Genomic DNA, 19,092 nt, shown 5'->3' with positions numbered 1-19,092 from the left:
GGTAATTTCCTCATTTGGATCTCATGCTTCAACACGTATTTGACAAGGACAAGTCAATTCAAAGGGAGAATACCAAGATCGATAACAATTATTGAGACTTGAATAATGCATGATCTTTGGTTCAAACTTCAGCAATTAGCTGAAAATGATAACTTGATTTAGATTTTGTAACTCCAATGAAACCATTGCACATGAAATGAAAGAAATTATATCTTATTTGCCAAAAACCTATGGATGAATTAGGGGAGAAGGAAGAGACATTAGACATCTTGTGTAAGGACAATCGATTGTCTTTTTATGTATATTTTTCTCATCCACTGACAATTACTCATACATTGTATTCTCTTGATTTTGGGAAACATATTGAAGTTATTGGTTCCAAGTTACTTTGTTAGAGTGGCTATATAGGGGGAGGACTTGGGAAGCATGGAGATAGTATTATTACTCTATTCGAGTCTGAGATAAAACTAATAAGAGTAGGCCTTGGATATGTTGAAACTACATCGTTGGATATGGGTCTTCCTATCCCTTCTTTTACTATGGATTTACAGGTTCTTAAACCCTTCTCTTTTGATAACTTGAAACTATATTCTACACCATCTAATTAGAGACCTTACTGTCCATGATTAAGTTATATCGATATGCTAATTATATTGATTCAATGCAATGCTCTTCACTTAAGTGTTGCCATAATTACAACCACTATAATTACAACTTGATTGTTAATAGGTGTAGATGGTAAAATTTTGATTTAGCACCCACCATTAGGAATAGTTGTAGAAGGATTGATGATTGATTATGGCGACATTTGAGCTTTTGTTTGAAAACATCTATTGAAGACTTTCAATCTCTAAACAACCATACAATTTTCATTGCTCCTTTTGATGTTTGGCTCTTATAATAATAATCTCTTGATTTTTTTGATGGTACTCTTCCTTGCTTCTTTTCTGCACATATGCTTGCTTGAAACATTCTTGTTGATCCTCGACACTCTCTCTTGAGGCACCTTTGTTGAATCACTTTCAGCTTCAGCGTGTTGTATTTGGAACCTAAGTTGATTTTATTGATCTATTAGTGTATAGTTAATTCTCTTAAGTTTCTTGCTTGAAGCATTCTTGTTATCTTTGACACTCTTTCCTTTAGGCACCTTTGTCGAATCACTTTCAGCTTCAAATTTCTCTTTCCATTATCTTCATAATATTTTTTAGATTATCTGTTGATATCATTTCTTTGACCATTTCAGCATATGCTCTTTTAAACTTGAATTTGCTTTGCTGATCTTAAGAGGTTTATGTGAGGGTGATTTAGAGGTTGCAATTTAAAGGACTCTTTGTCTAGACTTAAATCTATGTTGCCGAAGCGCAAAGCAGAGCGGGAGGGTCGGGAACATCATTTTCCAAAATACTTTGGGAGCAGAGCTTATGTTATGTATGTGTGTGTGTTTCTATTATATTGCATTTATATTAAAACACATGTAGAATGCCAAATAAGTTGCAATATATATGAAAACATGCATATTTTTACATTAATGAAGATAGAAGTAGCATCCATACTGCATTAATGATTAATAATTAATAATTTGAGCTTCAACCATCTCGATTCCATTAATTACAAACAAATGTACACATTTTTAGGCCATAAAATAGAAAGTAGACCATTAACTTATGGAATGGGATAGGTTATCCAACAACTATCAATAATAACGAGTCATGACCAAATAATAATGCTTACAAAATTATGCCATTCACACACCAAAGTATGAAGATCAAAAGGTCCAAAACAATAAATTCAACTAGTTGCTAAACACTATGAAGCTATCATCTATGATATCTTAAGTAGTGAAAAAGGTGAAGCAGTTTTTCTAATGTCTATGAATCTATCTACTATCTCCTCTTTGCACCACCATGATTTTTGCATGGCCTCCATGTGGTGTGAGAGTTGGAGAAGGATGAAATTGTGTAGAAGAAGATGTAGGCGACATTGGAATGAATCCCTTGGTGCTATAGTTAGAGTCTTAAACACGGGGACCATGGCAGTGAATGGGGTGGCTTCTCAACTCAATGTCATGATTTTCCATAAGAGCATTCTCCATTGGCTCTAAAACCAATACTCCATGCTCCATATTATCCTCCTTTGGATTGTTTACCCATTTCCTCAATTTTTTTATTTGTATTTGGCTCCTTATAGAAATGGGACAATGTTAAAATTGGCAACTAGGGCCAAACTCCACGTGGGTCATCTTATTTATGGCAGCTGATATTTTTCTTGGATTCCTCTCATCGAGAGGTGTAGGATTGATCTAACGATCATCCTATTCCGACATGTATTTATGGAGATATGAATTTATTTGTATTTACTTGACAATTTGTCAAGGTCGGCCAGCAACTAAATGTGTGGAACACATCCTCAACGATTCATATAAATAGATGATACCTTGTGGCATTAGTCACTCATATCATCTCACCTTACATTCTTCTCTCTCTTCTTATTTGATTGGGTACACACAAGGAGCAACATCTCTCTCACGTGGGAAGGAGGAGGACGCAGGACTGTTTGACTGCGTTGACTGAGTTTGACCAGGGCTGCAGAAAGTATCTTTGACCATTGTTGACCAACATGGACCTTTCTTGGACTGCGGTTTTGGTGTGGCTGTCTCTCTTAGGCAGGCACAGATTGTGGCACACAAACCAAGGCAATCTGACCTCAGGTTTGACCAGCGTTGACTGCCCTAATTGCTGGCTGCAGGTTGACTTCTGTTGACCTTCGTTTGACTGAGTTTTTCAGACTGTTTTTGGGTTGCCTCTTCTTGCTGTTGGAGGCCGAGTTGACTGGGATATTGACCAAGCTGATTAGAGGTCAATTTTGACTTGTTTGACCAGCTTTGACTTTGCTGGTTAGGGTTTTGCTGCTGCTGTCATAAAATTACAGAATTGTAAATTTGTACTATTTCTCTCTCTGCTGAATTATTTAAGATTATAGAAGAATTGATCAAAGGGTTTCCCCACATTGGGGTTTGTCCCTAGCTAGCCGCCACATCTGGTGTCTCTTGTCTTGGCTTATCTTCTGTCGATTTATTTATGTTCTATCAGCGTTTTACTTTATGTTAATGTGATTGCTAAACAATGAAATTGACATTGGGCTAATAAGAAGAAATTGAAGTAAATTGCAATAAGCATAGAACATGCCATAACTTAACAGGCAACAATCACAAGTAGTAATGAACATAAACCAATCTCTTCGACCATTTTACATTCATTTGTTTTTTTTGATGCTATGGATGAATGTTGAAACTATATGTGCTCCAACAACTCTTTGAAGAGGAACTATTCACGACTTGTGAAAGAGCCTGTGTTGCCAAATGTTGCATGGTACCGCCATGCACATTCCACCACTCAAGAGAAGTTAGATTCCCTTGATCTCTAATTGCATGGTTGGTCCCAAAAGCATCATCGCTGATGACCCAATTGTCTTCGTATGGTGTCACACTCCTCATTAGGGACCAATTTGTCTAAAGCTTTCATATAACCAACTTGAACCTCTATATTTTGGTGTGGTTTTTTCTTGGACCAACTGCTAAGTGTTGGTGATTAAAGTCATGATAGATAATAGTATTTAGGTGTGAGCATATATGCATAAGTCATATGGTGGAATATTTGGCATTTCCCACCATTTTTTGACCTCTACACGAATATGATTATACAAGTTGACATCTCTAGGCTAACTAGTGTCTTTAATTTGCCGCTAGTGTGCTATCCATATGCTCATTCACATCCTTAATGATTGGCCAATCTGAATGTACAAAACTAATCATGTGATAAATCGGCTTGGTGAATTGCAAAACATATTGAATTTGCAACCAAAAATGAATATCAAGACCAGTCTTCTCTGCATTAGCATCATCTTTATCAATGCTCAATTCATCCCATGCATTACTTATCGCCATAGCACCCAAAGGTTGTCTCACTTTCATTAGGCGCCTAAAGGGGAGGAAATGGCTAGTTAATCAAGTTTTTGCAATCTTAAGTAGTTGCAACCTAGAGTGAATGCTAGAAAAGTGATTCACCCTTGTATGCCTAATGACAAATTTGATGAGTTGCTTACCTCCCTTGTACAAGTCATTAATCCATCCACATTCTTTATGTTATACAATATCATGCATCAAAAGGTTCAAGGTGTGCACCAACCACCCTGGCCAAAATATGTGTGCATGAACTCGCTTAATGATTTTACCTGTTCCTTTATAATTCCCTGCATTATCAATGATTACTTGAATCACATTAGAAGGGCCAATGTCATTATGGTTTTCAGTAGGGGCTCTGAAATGGTTTGAGTAGATGCAATGATCAAGGAGAAGTTAAGTGTCATAAGAAACACTGCATCGCTAGTAGAAACATTAAGAACATTTATCAAATGTTGGTTTTTAACATTTGTTCTCTTGTCAGATACAATGGATACCCCAAAGTCCCCCACTCATTTATAAACCATGTTAAAGCTCTTTGCCTTTTTGCTTTTTCCCTATATAGTATTACAATCTATCTTTCTCATAGTTGGGGCTCGTGTGTCCTTTGGGGGCTTCATTGATGACCTTAACCATATCATGCCAATATGGGGAGCGAAGCACATTGAATGGTATACCACAAACATAGAGAAATCACCACTTTGGTATTCACTTCATCCCTACCATCAATATCAAGGAAATCTACAATTGTTTTTCTAGATCTAAAGGTTCTGAAACCATGAGGAGATGGAGATGTGTTGCCATCAATTCTAGATGATGCATCTAGTGATTGAAGATTTTGTTTTTTTTACCATGATTTCTTTGTGCATATTCCTATATATTGATGTGTTATTATCTTTCTTCCTTTGATATCTTAGGGCAAACTGAGATCGCAGTAGCACCCTTACTGTCATCACTCTCCATTAACCCACAAAGATGCCTCCACACATGAGTATATGAATCACTATGACATAAAAGATTAGTGGTTCCACCACCTCTTCCCCCCAATTGTCATCACTCTCCATTAACCCACAAAGATGCCTCCACACATGTGGATATGAATCGGTATAAGGTTTTCCTTGATAACAATCACTATGACATAAAAATTTAGTGGTTCCACCACGCCCCCCCTTTCTATTGTCACCACTCTCCGTTAACCCACAAATATGCCTCCACACATGAGTATATGAATTGATATAAGGTTTTCCTTGATAACAATCACTATGACATAAAAATTTAGTGGTTCCACCAACTCCCCCCAAGTTTTGTCACATACAAGTGGGTTAATGAAGCTTTGCAACCTTTATTATCCTTTCCATTGTTACCTTCATCCTCTTCAAACTCCTCATCATCTTCATACATTGGGTCACTATGAGTATGATAAATATTATCTTTTTCCGTTTCTTCCTTTTGATGCCTATGCCTGACCAACACCATGAGAACCAAAATTGGAATGGTATACAAAAGAAGACCATTTTTCTCAAGTCTTAGATGAACAACCTGCAAAAAAATGAGGGAGAAGAATGAATAGGAAAGAGTAGGAGAAGAGGAAAAAAAAACAAACAAAAGGAAATAAAGCAGTTGGGGTTTGTGCTTGCCTCATTAGCTCTTGAAATAGATGGCAGCCCTTCTTTCCTTGAAGCTCCTCCTTTTTCACTCCTCCAAGCTCTCCTTTGCCCTCTCCTCCAAGGCTCCAAGATCTCCTTTTCTCTCTCCTCCAAGCCCATATTTGTTTTCTTCACTTTAAGTTCAAGCAAACAAAGATGAAAGAATGAGTAAAAGAGAGGGAAGAGATTTTTTTTCATCTTGACTTTTCCCCTAAGTCATAAACCTACCCTAGTTCCTAGCTCTACCTAAACATTAGAAAAAATTATAATTTTTCATTAATGTGTGGGAGCATCCACCCTTCTTAGGGAGTGTGTAGGGAGCAACTTGGGAGTGAATTAGGAGCGTGCTCCTTGACTTTGGGAGCGTCATGCTCTCAAATTGGCAAGGAATGTCTCAATGGTCGAGAGCACGCTCCCAGGGGTGCTCTCCTTTGGAGCATGGTTTCAGCGTGGCAGGGGGAGGCGGGCCCTGGGGGGGTTGTTCCCAGTAACACTGGTCTAAACCTGTCTTTGTTTCTCCAATTCCAAAGAGGTTTTTGTGAAGATGTTTGGATGGTTATAGTTTTGTAGATGTACTCTCCAGTGAGATCTTGTTCTATGGATGTACTTTTCTCCAGATTGTTGACAAAGGCTAAACTATGAATTTGCATTCTCAGCTTGGGATGAAGGAAGTTGTCTTTTAAGGGTGATAATAGTAACACTTCTTCCTTACCTCGAAGTCAAACTTAAGAGAGGATGCTGTTGAAATTTCTAAGTTTGACATGTCAGAAATTCTTACTGCATTATCTGGTTTATTTCACCTACTTGTTTATTCCTTAACAAGTTATTTATCCATATAAATACTGAAAATAAACACAAATGCAGTCTCAACTCATATACAGATCATCAACTGAAATAATAGACTAACACACAAGGGAAACCGTTATTTTTGGACAATTGTCCCTGGAAAAACCCAATGTGGGAAAATCGGTGCAACAGTTTTGAGGGTTTTATTATTATGCAGATTTCTTGAGTACAATTAGGATGCCAAACTCGCTCACCCAACAGAGATTTCTACATGACAGTAATACCTCTTCTCGGACGCAAATATTCAGCTTCTCAACACTAGTTTGCCCCATGAAAATCCTTCCGACGCTTCTGCTAGCCTATGCGTAGCTTTGGAACCCCTTGTGTCAGCCCTCTGCCTCTCTGCGTCAGCTCTCTGGCCTTCTGCGTCACCCACGCAGGCCACTCAGCCTCTGCGCAGTCTCTAGCTGCCTCTGTGTAGCCTCCTCAGTCACTGCACTAGCCCTCTGGCACTATCTCTGCCTCTCTGCTATGTACTCACTGACTCTCGTTGCAACTCAGATCACTTGTTCGAATTTTCTCAACAAACCCCGCTCCAGAAAATCTAACTGATTGATCAATCTTGGTGTATCTTTTACTGACCCTCAAACCTCCTCTTATACTTTTCTTGTTGAGTCTTCAACGACCGAGATTAAGTCCCTAATCAACGACTAAGATTAGATTTGGCTTGATCCATGTCATTTAGAACATTCTCACCCAGTTTTATATTAATACCCATTAATATTTTAATTTTCCTAGGTTTAGACTTAGGAACTCCATTAAAAATATTAATTATTTTAATATTTATTTAATCGGGTGGAATTTCCCCAAACCATTTCTGGGTCTTGGAGATATCATGTGCTTTAGCTTCTCCACCAGTTTTCATGGCTAGCGCACATTTGATGCTACCTCAAATCAACACTCCCTCTTAGCAAGGAATGTGCTCTAGTAATGCTCCACCACTGAACATCACACTGATCATCCAACACCGGTACTTGTGCTAATACTTGGCCTGCCCAACATCCATTGCACTGTAGCCTCCTGTACTGCTACCCATGGCTCTGCCACTGCCACTGCTACATCTGTATTGCAGCTCCCTCTCAACATCCTACATCATACTGCCCATAGCACTACCACTGCTAACTGTTGCACTGCAACTCAGTTACCGAGAAGTAAGCAACCGATCTACCCAAGTCTTGACATCCTTGTCAGTCTGGAAGCCTCCTGATGCTGAAGCTACCTCTGTTGTTATCTTGTGCTCCTTCTGCTGCCTCTGCGTTGCTGCAACCACCTCCGTACCTCTCACATTGCTGCAACCTCCACTGTGCATCTCACACTGCAACAAACACCTCTATGCATCTTGCATTGCTGCAACCCCCACTGTGCTGCTACAGACCCTAGCCTAGCATTGCCTTGTTGCTCCATCCACATCATGCTTCTACCAACATCTGTCATCTTGCTACTGTCATTCGTGGCTCCTGTAGCCGGATATGATCCAAGAGTTTGGTTACCTCTAGGATCCTGCCCTTCATCTTCTGTAGTCCTCCTGACTACAGCTCGATGTCTCCCCACCTCTTCTCTAGAGGTGCATGAGCAGTCATGGAATAGTCGTCATCAGTCTCGACTTCTTTCTCCGCCTTAGCCAAAGTTGCCTTGGAGTTAGAAGCCTCTCCCTTATTCTTCTTCCTAGGACACTGGGTTGCATAATGACCCAACTCCCCACAATGGAAGCACTTCACCTTGGAAATGTCCTTCTTCCTCTTCCCCTGCTATCCTGCAGATGCGAGGGCCGCATCCTCCTCCTCCTCTTTCTTGATTCGACCTCCTTTGCTGCTACTTCCCGCCTTGGTCAATGTTTGATCTCTTCTTGGTGAAGAGCTGCCCACATCTCTTCCCATCCTGGAAGATCAGATTTGCCCAAAATGCTTTGGACAAATGTCTTCCAATCCTCAGAGACTGCATTCAGGGCAGTCCTCACCATGAACTCTTGATCCGGTGTGGCCCCTATGGAAGTAAGTTGGTCTCGAATCTCTTGCAACCTGCTGAGGTATAGATCTATCTGCTCCCCTTTCTACATCTGATACGACCACATCTAATTCTCCAGCAACATCTTTCTCTACACGGAAGTGCCCTGATACAATGTTGTCAAGGTATCCCACATCTCCTTTGTCGTGTTCTTCTTGACAATATGTGGTACTACATGATCCTTAACCCCATCAAGGATTATGCACTTTGCCTTCGCCATTGCATCCTCATACCTTTCATTATTTGCTGGGTCGATTGGGATAGCCACAGTTCTCAAGGCGAAGCCGTTGATGCGATGTCTATCCAAAACAGACAGGATCCTAGCCTTCCAGATGACAAAGTTGGAGGTCCCGACCAACCTGTCCTGATCCTTCAGTTCGTTCATTGCCATCTCCGCTCCTTTTCTGGACGCCCTCCGAGTCTCGACTTTCCTCCTAGAAGTTCTCTCCTAGACTCCCTCTGAATCTCGACATCCCTCCTGGAAGTTCTCTCCTAGACTCCCTTTGAGTCTTGATTTCCTTGCTGGAAATCTTCTCGCCAACTGTCGATTCGCTCCTCTCTGATCCTCTTTGCAACTGCAACTTGGATCTGGATTTCCTGGCTAGAAATCTGTCAAGGCAACGATTCCCTCTACCTTGGTTTTGTCCCGTTAGGTACTGTTCTGCTTCGACAACAACAACACCCCACCATCTTCCTAATCCACAATTTGCCCACAACTACCTATGCCCCAACAACTGAAGAAACTGAGCCTTCCAGCTCTGCGAAATCCCGAGAAATGGTTGAATCACTCCTCTGGCCAACTGCGTCAAGCCTACCTGATTGAGTAGGATAACGTGGTTCTTCGTGAGCCTCTTCTGCCTCTCTCTGCCTCTGCACTCGCCCTCTCTCTAGCTCGAAATGATGATGCAGGCCCTCTGTGTTACTCCTTTGCTGCCTTCTGCTTAGGAACAACTCTGTCTCTCGGGACAACTGTTTCTGCTGCAATTTTTCTAATTTCTGCTGGTGCCTTCAGTTCTCCTGTGATCTGCAATGCTTTGATACCATGTTAAAATTTCTAAGTCTGACACGTCAGAAATTCCTGTTGCATTATTTGGTTTATTTCACCTACTTGTTTATTACTTAACGAGTTATTTATACATATAAATATTGAAAATAAACACACATGCAGTCTCAACTCATATACAGATCATCAATTGAAATAATAGACAAACACACAAGGGACATCGTTATTTTTGGACAATCGTCCCCAGAAAAACCCAATGCGGGAAAATCGGTGCAACAATTCTGAGGGTTTTATTATTATGCAGATTTCTTGAGTACAACTAGGGTGCCAAACTGGCTCACCCAACAGAGATTTCTACACGGCAATAATACCTCTCCTCGGAAGTAGATATTCAGATTCTCAACACTAGTCTGCCCCACGAAAATCCTTCCAGTGCTTCTCTAAGGCTTTGTGTCAGCCCTGATAGCCTCTGCGTAGCTCTCGAACCCCTTGCGTCAGCCCTCTGCCTCTTTGCGTCAGGTCTCTGGCCTTCTGTGTCACCCACACAGGATGTGTCACCCACGCAGGCCCCTCAGCTTCTGCGCAGTCTCTAGCTGCCTCTGTGTAGCCTCCTCAGTCACTGTGTTGGCCCTCTAACACTATCTCAGCCTTTGCTATGTACTCACTGCCCCTCACTGCGACTCAGATCACTTGTTCGAATTTTCTCAGCAAACCCTGCTCCAGAAAATCGAATTGACTGATCAATCTTGGTGTATCTCCAACTGACCCTCAAGCCTCCTCTTATAATTTTCCAGTTGAGTCTTCAACAACCGAGATTAAGTCCCTAATCAACAGCTAAGATTAGATCTGACTTGATCCATGTCATTTAGAACATTCTCACCCAGTTTTATATTAATACCCATCAATATTTTAATTTTCCTAAGTTTAGATTTAGGAACTCCATTAAAATATTAATTAATTTAATATCTCTCTAACTGGGTGGAATTTCCCCAAACCATTTCTAGGTCTTGGAGATCTCATGTGCTTTAGCCTCTCCACCAATGTTCATGGCTAGAGAACATCCGATGCTACCCCAAATCAACAGATGCTAATGTTAATTAATCTTACATAGAGTTAAATAATTCTAACCAGTGATGTGACTGGTCACAGGTCTCATCATTTGTTGTTTATATGGATATAGGGGCCTTGTGCACATTGTATCATTCAACTCAAAATTTTTAGCTTATTGATTATTTGCTTTTGAGAGCATTTCATGGGTCTTGTCACTTGTTCTATGCTGTGCTTATGATTAAATAATAATTGATCCTAGATCTAAATTCTAATATTATCATGTTTACCTGCCTTCAAAATGCACTCGAGCAAGGGACAATGCCTGCATTCATGAATGTAATTAGGACAAATGCCTCATCTTGCTTGTAGCCTGGGGCTAGCTCAAGTGGTTGAGTACTTTGAGCTTCATGTAGGAGGTCTCCCGTTGATTCTCCGAGCTGGCTGCCTCTGTTGTGTACTCTTATTATCCCTGCGGGGTGAGGTGTCATAATCAGTGCCAATGGGTTTGCACTGGGTACAATCTCTGAATGCAGGGAAGTGCCTGGGAGTTTCCCCTCAAAGCTTTCCTTAGAAAAAATGCCTCTATATGCTTGCAGTTTTGACACAATTGATCTACTACTCTTGGCTGTCAAAGCCTAAAGGTGGCCTATCACTTGGGTACTATTGCATAGGACTTTGCATTTTTTGAAAAATGAACATTTTCTTTGACAGAAGTTCCTTGTCATTTTGCTCACCTTTTGCCGTTGAACATGATTACAAATACAACAATTACTAACAACTATGCATCCAATATATTTTAATATCTTACTGGCATGAGTTCGTTATTTCATGATCTACACTTAATGACTATAATGTTTTACCAGTAAATTTAGCAGCTTAATGCATTTTATGGTCATTAGATAACAAAATTAGCTGAATTGGGATGGAAATCATTACATATTTCAAGCTCCTGTTGTAGTATAGTGATCTTGAGAATCCATGGAATATGGACTCAAAACTTTTTGGATTGCATGTGTTCTTTATTTCATGATCTACACATAATGACTTCAATGTTTTACCAGTAAATTTAGTATCTTATTGCACTCTATAGTCATTAGATAACAAAATTAGCTGAATTGGGATGAAAATCAGTACATCCTTCAGGCTCCTGTTGTAGTGTAGTGATCTTGAGACTCCATGGAATATGGACTCAAAACTTTTTGGACTGCAGTCAATAGACGACTTGATGAATGGGTGAAGCTTGAACAACTTGAACTGGACTCTGTGGAGACTGATGCGGATGAGAAGGTCGATGACAAGGTATGTTCAAATTTTTTCACAAAAATGTTGTAGTTCTTTCATCAATGATATACAATCAAATTTTTACTTGCATGGGTGATAATTGTGGTTGCACACCCCACACCCCCACAACCCCTGGGGTTATTATTGTTTCTCAGGCTTGGTTACAATTTGGTCTTTTCTGATTAACCACATTGAAATGTTTTCCTGTTACTACTGGTTGTGAATGTGCTTTTATTATCATTACTATCAGAATCATTCAACATTTCATGTAGTAGGTTAATCTCAAAAGAAAAAACATTTGCAAATCGAAACACTGGAAGCTATGATACTTATTTTTTATATCCCTGGTGATTTTTGCAGGCGGGAAGCTTGAAAATGACCCGCCATCAAAAAAGAAAGATAGATGAAACTCATGTGGAGGTAAGGATTTGACATATATTGTCTCCATTAAGTCTATAGACGAACTAGAATATAATATATATCCAAAGCATGTCAAATGCATTTCCTATGTTCTAGTTATGCACTGTAAAAGCTTTTTACTCTCCTCTTTTACACTTGATTTCAGGGTTATATTATAAATATAAACACGTTGAATTTATGTTAGTTAATTTTTAAAATAATATTCTTGAAATTGTAAAATGCAAAGTGGTTGTGTCTTATCTCTTCTGTAGACTCAGTTATTTTGTACCATTCTGATGCACACAAAACCCTTTTGGTTGATCCCCCCTCATCATATATAAACAGAAAAAATACATGTAGTAAACAAAAGATAAATCATAGGACATTTCATAATATAATATAAACTAGATCTATATAAATAACTGAATAGACATGCAAACATAGTTGTCCTAGCACATGTGCCAAACACAAGGGTGCCATTGATATAGAGTTTTGTATTTGATCAAACTGCAATCCCCTAAAGAGCTTCCTACATATTGACATTATTTCCTTTCTAAGCCTTTATCTGGTAACATTCCCAAGTTGCAACTAAATGGAATATTTGACCTTTAAACCATCCTAACCAAAATTCTAGAGCGAACAGCCCATTAATTGACAGAAATATATATTTTATTTATAACTTTTTGATTGATGATCATTTTACATTGAGGGTCTCTGGCTTATATACTGCCATGGGTACCCTTTTGGGAAAGGTGTTAAGTTATGGTATGTTCTATGCTTATAACAGTTTACTTATCTTTCTTATTATTATCCACAGATTAGCAATCACATGTACATAAAGTAAAGTGCAGATAGAACATTAAACGATCGACAGAAAACAAGCCAAGACAAGAGACACAAGATGTGGTGGCTAGCCAGGGACAAACCCCAATGTGGGGAAACCCTTTGATCAAATCTTCCTTTATCTTCAATAATCCAGCAGAGAGAAATAGTACATAAATCTGATTTACATCAGCAGCAACAAACCCTAGATTAGCCAAACTAGGGTAGACAATATCTTGCAAATCGACCGTCGGATCGGCTTGATTCCACCACCAAAAAATGCGGCCTTCAGAGGAGATCCAGATGGACCTACAACGCAGTTTTGAGGAGGGAGTCTTCTGGTCAACGCTGGTCAAACTTAGGTTCTGCAGTTGCTGTCCTAAAACTGTGTCCTTCCTTCCACATGTGTGAGAGAGAGTCTCTTTTCTGCGCAGTAGAGAAGAGCCTCTTTTCTGCGCAGGAGAGAGAGAGATGTGATGAGATGAGTGAGTCCAAATGAGGAAAAAACCTCCTGTATTTATACACCACTGTTGATGTTTGAATAGATGCGAATATTTGGCTTCTGAGCCTACATGAGTTGTAGGTCGGCTTGATAATTATTCCATAATCAAAATAAATTCATATTTTCATAAATATTTATCGGAATCGGATGATCTTTAAATCAATCCTACACCTCTAGACGAGAGGAATCTAATAAAAATATTATCAGCGATGAATAAGATGACCCACATGGAGTTTGGCCCTAGTTGCCAATTTTAACACTCCCTCTCAACTAGGGAGAACTCCATCTGCAATCTGTTTGTCGGTCACTACTATTCATCCATCAAATGCACTGCCCTGTACAGCTTGACCCCTGCTTTGCTCTGCTTTATCCTGCTTGCTCTGCTCTGTTCTGTTTTGATTTGCTTTGCTATGCTCTGTTATGCTTTATCCGAATTATGAAGAGGAAGAAATGATCGAGGATTTATCATACTGACTCAAAGTTAGTCTCAGAGTGTGTACCGCTAGTCCCAGACCAGTTTCATCCGACCCGAAGTCAACGTCATAGTGGGTACAACTCCTACCACTGGTCCCAGACCAATATCATCTTCCATTGACTTAAAGTCAGTGTCAGAGTGTGTACCACCAGTCCCAGACCAGTGTCAACCGACCCAAAGTCAGCGTCATAGTGGGTGCCACTCCTACTATTGGTCCCAGACCAGTATCATCAGTCTCGGAGAGTGTACCACTAGTCCCAGACCAGTATCATTAGTCTCGGAGAGTGTACCACTGGTCCCAGACCAATCTCAACCGACCCGAAGTCAGGGTCATAGTATGTACCACTCTCACTGGTCCCAGACCAGTCCTTCACTGACCCGAAGTCAGTCTTAGAGTATGTACCACTGGTCCCAGACTAGTCTCAACCGACCCGAAGTCAGCGTCATAGTGGGTACAACTCCTACCACTGGTCCCAGACCAGTATCATTGATCTCAGATCAATGAAGGTCATCCTAGCATAGGGAGTACAGTAGATACAACAATGCGTCCATCGATACTACTATGGTCCCTATCCTCATTTCCTTTCTCATTGATCAGATGAGAGGTACTTCCCATGAGTCCCAGACTGCATGGGTAGGATGCTTTGACAGGAGAACTTAATCAATCCTGTCCTCACATGAGAACTAATCATTCTGCTACATAAATGCCATGGAGAACACATCATCCAGGCCTCACAGGAGAACTAATCATCCTGCTACATAGTCATCATGGAGAACACATCATCCAAACCTCACAGGAGAACCAATCATCCTGCTACATAGTCACCACGGGGTGTACATGTATACCACCAGGGGATGGTGAATCACCCTGTGGTCATATGTCGCTCCAAGAAGTACCCCGCACCCCCCCCGAAGCTCCTAGAGCTCAATGCATCATACAAGACCCTCATCAGAGGGTCTTTGAACAACACCAAGTTGTTCTCAGAAAGTCAGGAATTTGACTTTCCCTAGGGGCTTTGTCAGAATGTCGGCGACTTGTTCATCTGTACTGATATGTTGGAGCCTTATTGCTCCTCACTGCACCATATCTCGAATATGGTGGTACTTGATATCGATATGCTTGGAGCGATCATGAAATACGAGATTCTCTGACAAACGAATCCCACTTTGGTTGTCACATAGGATCACGGTGGTATCCAATGTAAATCCAAACAGCTCATTGAAGAGCTTTCACAACTAGACTACCTCACAAGAGGCCATGCTAGCAACAATATACTCTACTTCGGCGGTGCTCAAAGCCACCGACTTCTGCTTCCTGCTCATCCAGGATATCAAAGCAGATCCCAAGGTGAAACAACGCCCGAAAGTGCTCTTACGGTCCATCACACTGCCTGCCCAATCAACGTCAGTATATCCAAGTAGTCTCACATCTTCGACAGTGTATCTTAACCCATAAATGATTGTGCCACGAAGATATTTCAACAGATTCTTGGCACCAATCCAATGTATGTGGTGAGGTTCAACCATATGTTGACTCAATGTGTTGACTTCAAAGCATATGTCTGGATGGGAGTTCACTAAGAACATTAATGCTTCGACGAGTTGACGATACTCGGTGGCATTTCGCAAAACAGTTCCAGCAGCACTATCGCTTAACCTTTTGAAGTCAAGCTCCATCGCGGTAGTTACGGGCTTGCAATCCACCATACCGAATCTCTCTCCAGAATCTTCACCACATATTTTCCTTGAGATAGGAAAATTTCCCTTGGCTTCTACCAAACTTAGAGTCCTAGGAAATAGTGCATCAATCCTAGGTCCTTCATTTCAAATTTCAGAAGCCAACTCCCTCTTACATTTGTGAATAAGAGGGTCTGCGCCTGTTAGGAAGAGGTCATCCACATACAACACCAGTATGAGAGGTTTGTCATTTTCAACCTTAAAGTAAAGGTTAGGATCGGCTTCACTCCTAGTGAATCCCAACTTCATCAAGTAGCTATCGATCCTCTCATACCATGCTCGAGGTGCTTGCTTCAACGCATAGAGAGCTTTCTTGAACCTGCATACATGAGATTTTTGATCATAAATCTCAAATCCTTTGGGTTGCTCCACGTAGACCTCTTCTTTGATCGAACCATGCAAGAACGCGATCTTGACATCCATCTGATGTAGGTTTCATCCTTGTGAAGCCGCAAGGGCTATGATCGAGCAGATGGTGGTATATCTGGCAACACTCCTTGATCTTCTAGGGTTAGATCGATAGACATCTTCCATCCGTAATAGTCAGCTTTCTCACGGAGCTTGTCCTTGGCAGGAAAGAGTGATGAGGACCCCATAGTTCTTTTAGGATAGCCTTGCCAATCTTCTCTTCGGTGATTGCTCTTGCTCTTGCTCGGGCTTTGTCTTCACCTCAGCTATGATACCATGTTAGGTTATGGTATGTTCTATGCTTATAAAAGTTTACTTATCTTTCTTATTGTTATCCACAGATTAACAATCACATGTACATAAAATAAAGTGCAGATAGAACATTAAATGATCGATAGAAAACAAGCCAAGACAAGAGACACAAGATGTGGTGGCTAGCCAAGGACAAACCCCAATGTGGGGAAACCCTTTGATCAAATCTTCCTTTATCTTCAATAATCCAGCAGAGATAAATAGTACATAAATCTGATTTACATCAGCAGCAACAAACCCTAGATCAACCAAACTAGGGCAGACAATATCTTGCAAACTGACCGTCGGATCGGCTTGATTCCACCACCAAAAAATGCGGCCTTCAGAGGAGATCCAGATGGACCTACAACGCAGTTTTGAGGAGGGAGTCTTCTGGTCAACGCTGGTCAAACTTAGGTTCTGTAGTTGCTGTCCTAAAACTGCGTCCTTCCTTCCACATGTGAGAGAGTCTTTTTTCTGCGCAGGAGAGAGAGAGAGAGATGTGATGAGATGAGTGAGTCCAAATGAGGAAAAGACCTCCTGTATTTATACACAACTGTTGATGTTTGAATAGATGCGACTGTTGGGCTTCTGAGCCTACATGAGTTGTAGGTCGACTTGATAATTATTCCATAATCAAAATAAATTCATATCTCCATAAATACTTATTGGAATCGGATGATCTTTAGATCAATCCTACACCTCTCGACGAGAGGAATCTAATAAAAATATTATCAGCCATGAATAAGATGACCCACAGGGAGTTTGGCCCTAGTTGCCAATTTTAACAAAAGGGCATGATCTTATGATCGTGCCCTTTCATCTAATCAACTTAAAATTACCCTAATTAATTTTTACATAACACATTCATGACAGTTTACTTGTAGTAGACATAATAACATTAAATTGCAGCATGTTTTTCTAACAGAAACATAATTATATTAAGATATCCGAGTTTCAAGCTGCCTCAACAATACCTGTATGTAGGCAGTAAAGACTGATTGGCTTAGAAGATAAGATTAGATGAGATAATTTTATTAATGTTCGATGACTGACCACAAAAGTAGGTCAATGGGATTGAAGAGTACAACCAATATGCATATAATGTGGGAGTGCAAGCTCAACTCTTAGAAAATGCTGAAAATAATATAAAGAAAAAAAATATACAGAAGTATAACATCACAAGACATGTAGAAAACCGTGACAAAGTTATGGTAATACAAAATACTGAATGAGTTTGTTCAAGATAGAAAAGGTGGACAACTCAAGAACCTGTCAATAGAGAGAGAGATTAGACGATGAGGCTAATGATGCCAAGGTCTCTCAAGTTTGATGGTTGAGGGCAATGGGGTGAATGGGGCATTGGCTTGCTATCAGAGTCCTTTGAAACCATTGAGGGTCCAGTTGTATGATCTTGTGGGGGTGTATGAGCGAGGAAAACTCCTAGCATCTGAGGTGGAAAGAAGGAAACTTCGAATGGATCTTTGACCGCGCCTATGGAAATAGGAAGTAGTTTGACGAGGAGGCCCTCTACTCTTGACCCATCTAGCGTTGATCTCTCTAATGCTTTGAGAACGTGTGGCTTGATATATGGTCCAACACCTTTGAGCTGGTCTCAATAATATTGGTTGGTGTCCTAGAGGGAGAGGTTGAGGAGAAACTCGAGGTCTCACCATTCAACTATCTTGTACACTCTTCGGTTGTGCCTGTTGCTTGTTGCTTTGGTTTGATGGAGCAATAGGGAAGTCTGTGGTGATTAGTCTAGTCATCGTTGGTGAGGGCATGGCATACAAAAGATGAGATCTGTGGCTGAGGATTTTCCTAATGAAGAGGGCTAAGCATCTTTGGTCTTCGTGTTGGAACAAAGTAGAGAGGGAGCACCCCGAGTCCTTATATAGGCAGTGATAGCGTCCTTTGATCTCATAATATGGGGTTACCTAAAAATGAGGTGCATCTCTGTCTTCGGCTCGTAAAGGTGGCACACATGTCAGTTCCTATAAGATCATGATATATGCTGATATATCTCTATTTGGAGTCAATGGGAACTGACATAGAGCTGTCTCAAAGGAATTTTGAGTGGGTGCATCCTAGGATTTTGAGAGCTTGATGTAGATAGCTCAACACAAATGGTTCCTTTCTATGCTCACTTGGCTAAAGATGGATCTTCCTTGCTAGGATATTCTTCCTCCACAATGAATTTTGCAGATGTGTCCCCTTAGGGTATTCTATTATAAATATAATAATAATAATAATAATAAATAATAATAGGTTAATTAGTTAATGAAAAGTCAAAGGGTACATACCCCTTCACCTCATAACCAATCAATGTTATAAGTAGACTGTCATGCAGCTCATTGTAACATCATTTTTATCAATCTATATATTTATATTTGCGGAATAATTCTGTCTTCAAGAGTAAATAGGGACTATTTACCACATTGGTATCAAAGCCATTAATTGGACCAAAATCGAGGGTTAAATTCTTCAATCTTCTTATGTTTCATTGCGCTTTGCTTGTTCTCCATACACTGTACAATCATCGTTTTTTGTATAGCATCCGTTGAAGAATGGGCATACAATAGTCATTGGTTGTACCTCCAACGCACTCCACCCATTTGTTGTACACTCGCTGCTGTCATTCCCATATGTCTGATAGCTTTACCACTATTG

General features: G+C 40.4%; 1 protein-coding gene across 1 annotated transcript in view; it reads left to right on the top strand.

Moving 5' to 3' along the window:
* The window catches only part of LOC149164235 (histone acetyltransferase of the MYST family 1-like), a 162,607-nt gene that overhangs the window by 22,302 nt on the left and 121,213 nt on the right, over nucleotides 1–19,092 (top strand). The window contains exons 2-3 of the mRNA XM_089432000.1: nucleotides 11,718–11,806; nucleotides 12,149–12,208. Coding sequence (XP_089288126.1) covers nucleotides 11,718–11,806; nucleotides 12,149–12,208 — 149 coding nt within the window. The remainder of the gene's footprint in view (nucleotides 1–11,717; nucleotides 11,807–12,148; nucleotides 12,209–19,092) is intronic.

This window comes from Pinus tabuliformis, chromosome 5_1 (assembly GCF_031772625.1).
Source record: "Pinus tabuliformis cultivar Carrire ecotype Pingquan chromosome 5_1, CPIR1, whole genome shotgun sequence".
Classification (NCBI taxonomy): Eukaryota; Viridiplantae; Streptophyta; class Pinopsida; order Pinales; family Pinaceae; genus Pinus; species Pinus tabuliformis.
Note: the sequence above shows the minus strand (reverse complement) of the source record. Positions and strands in the feature narration are given on the sequence as shown.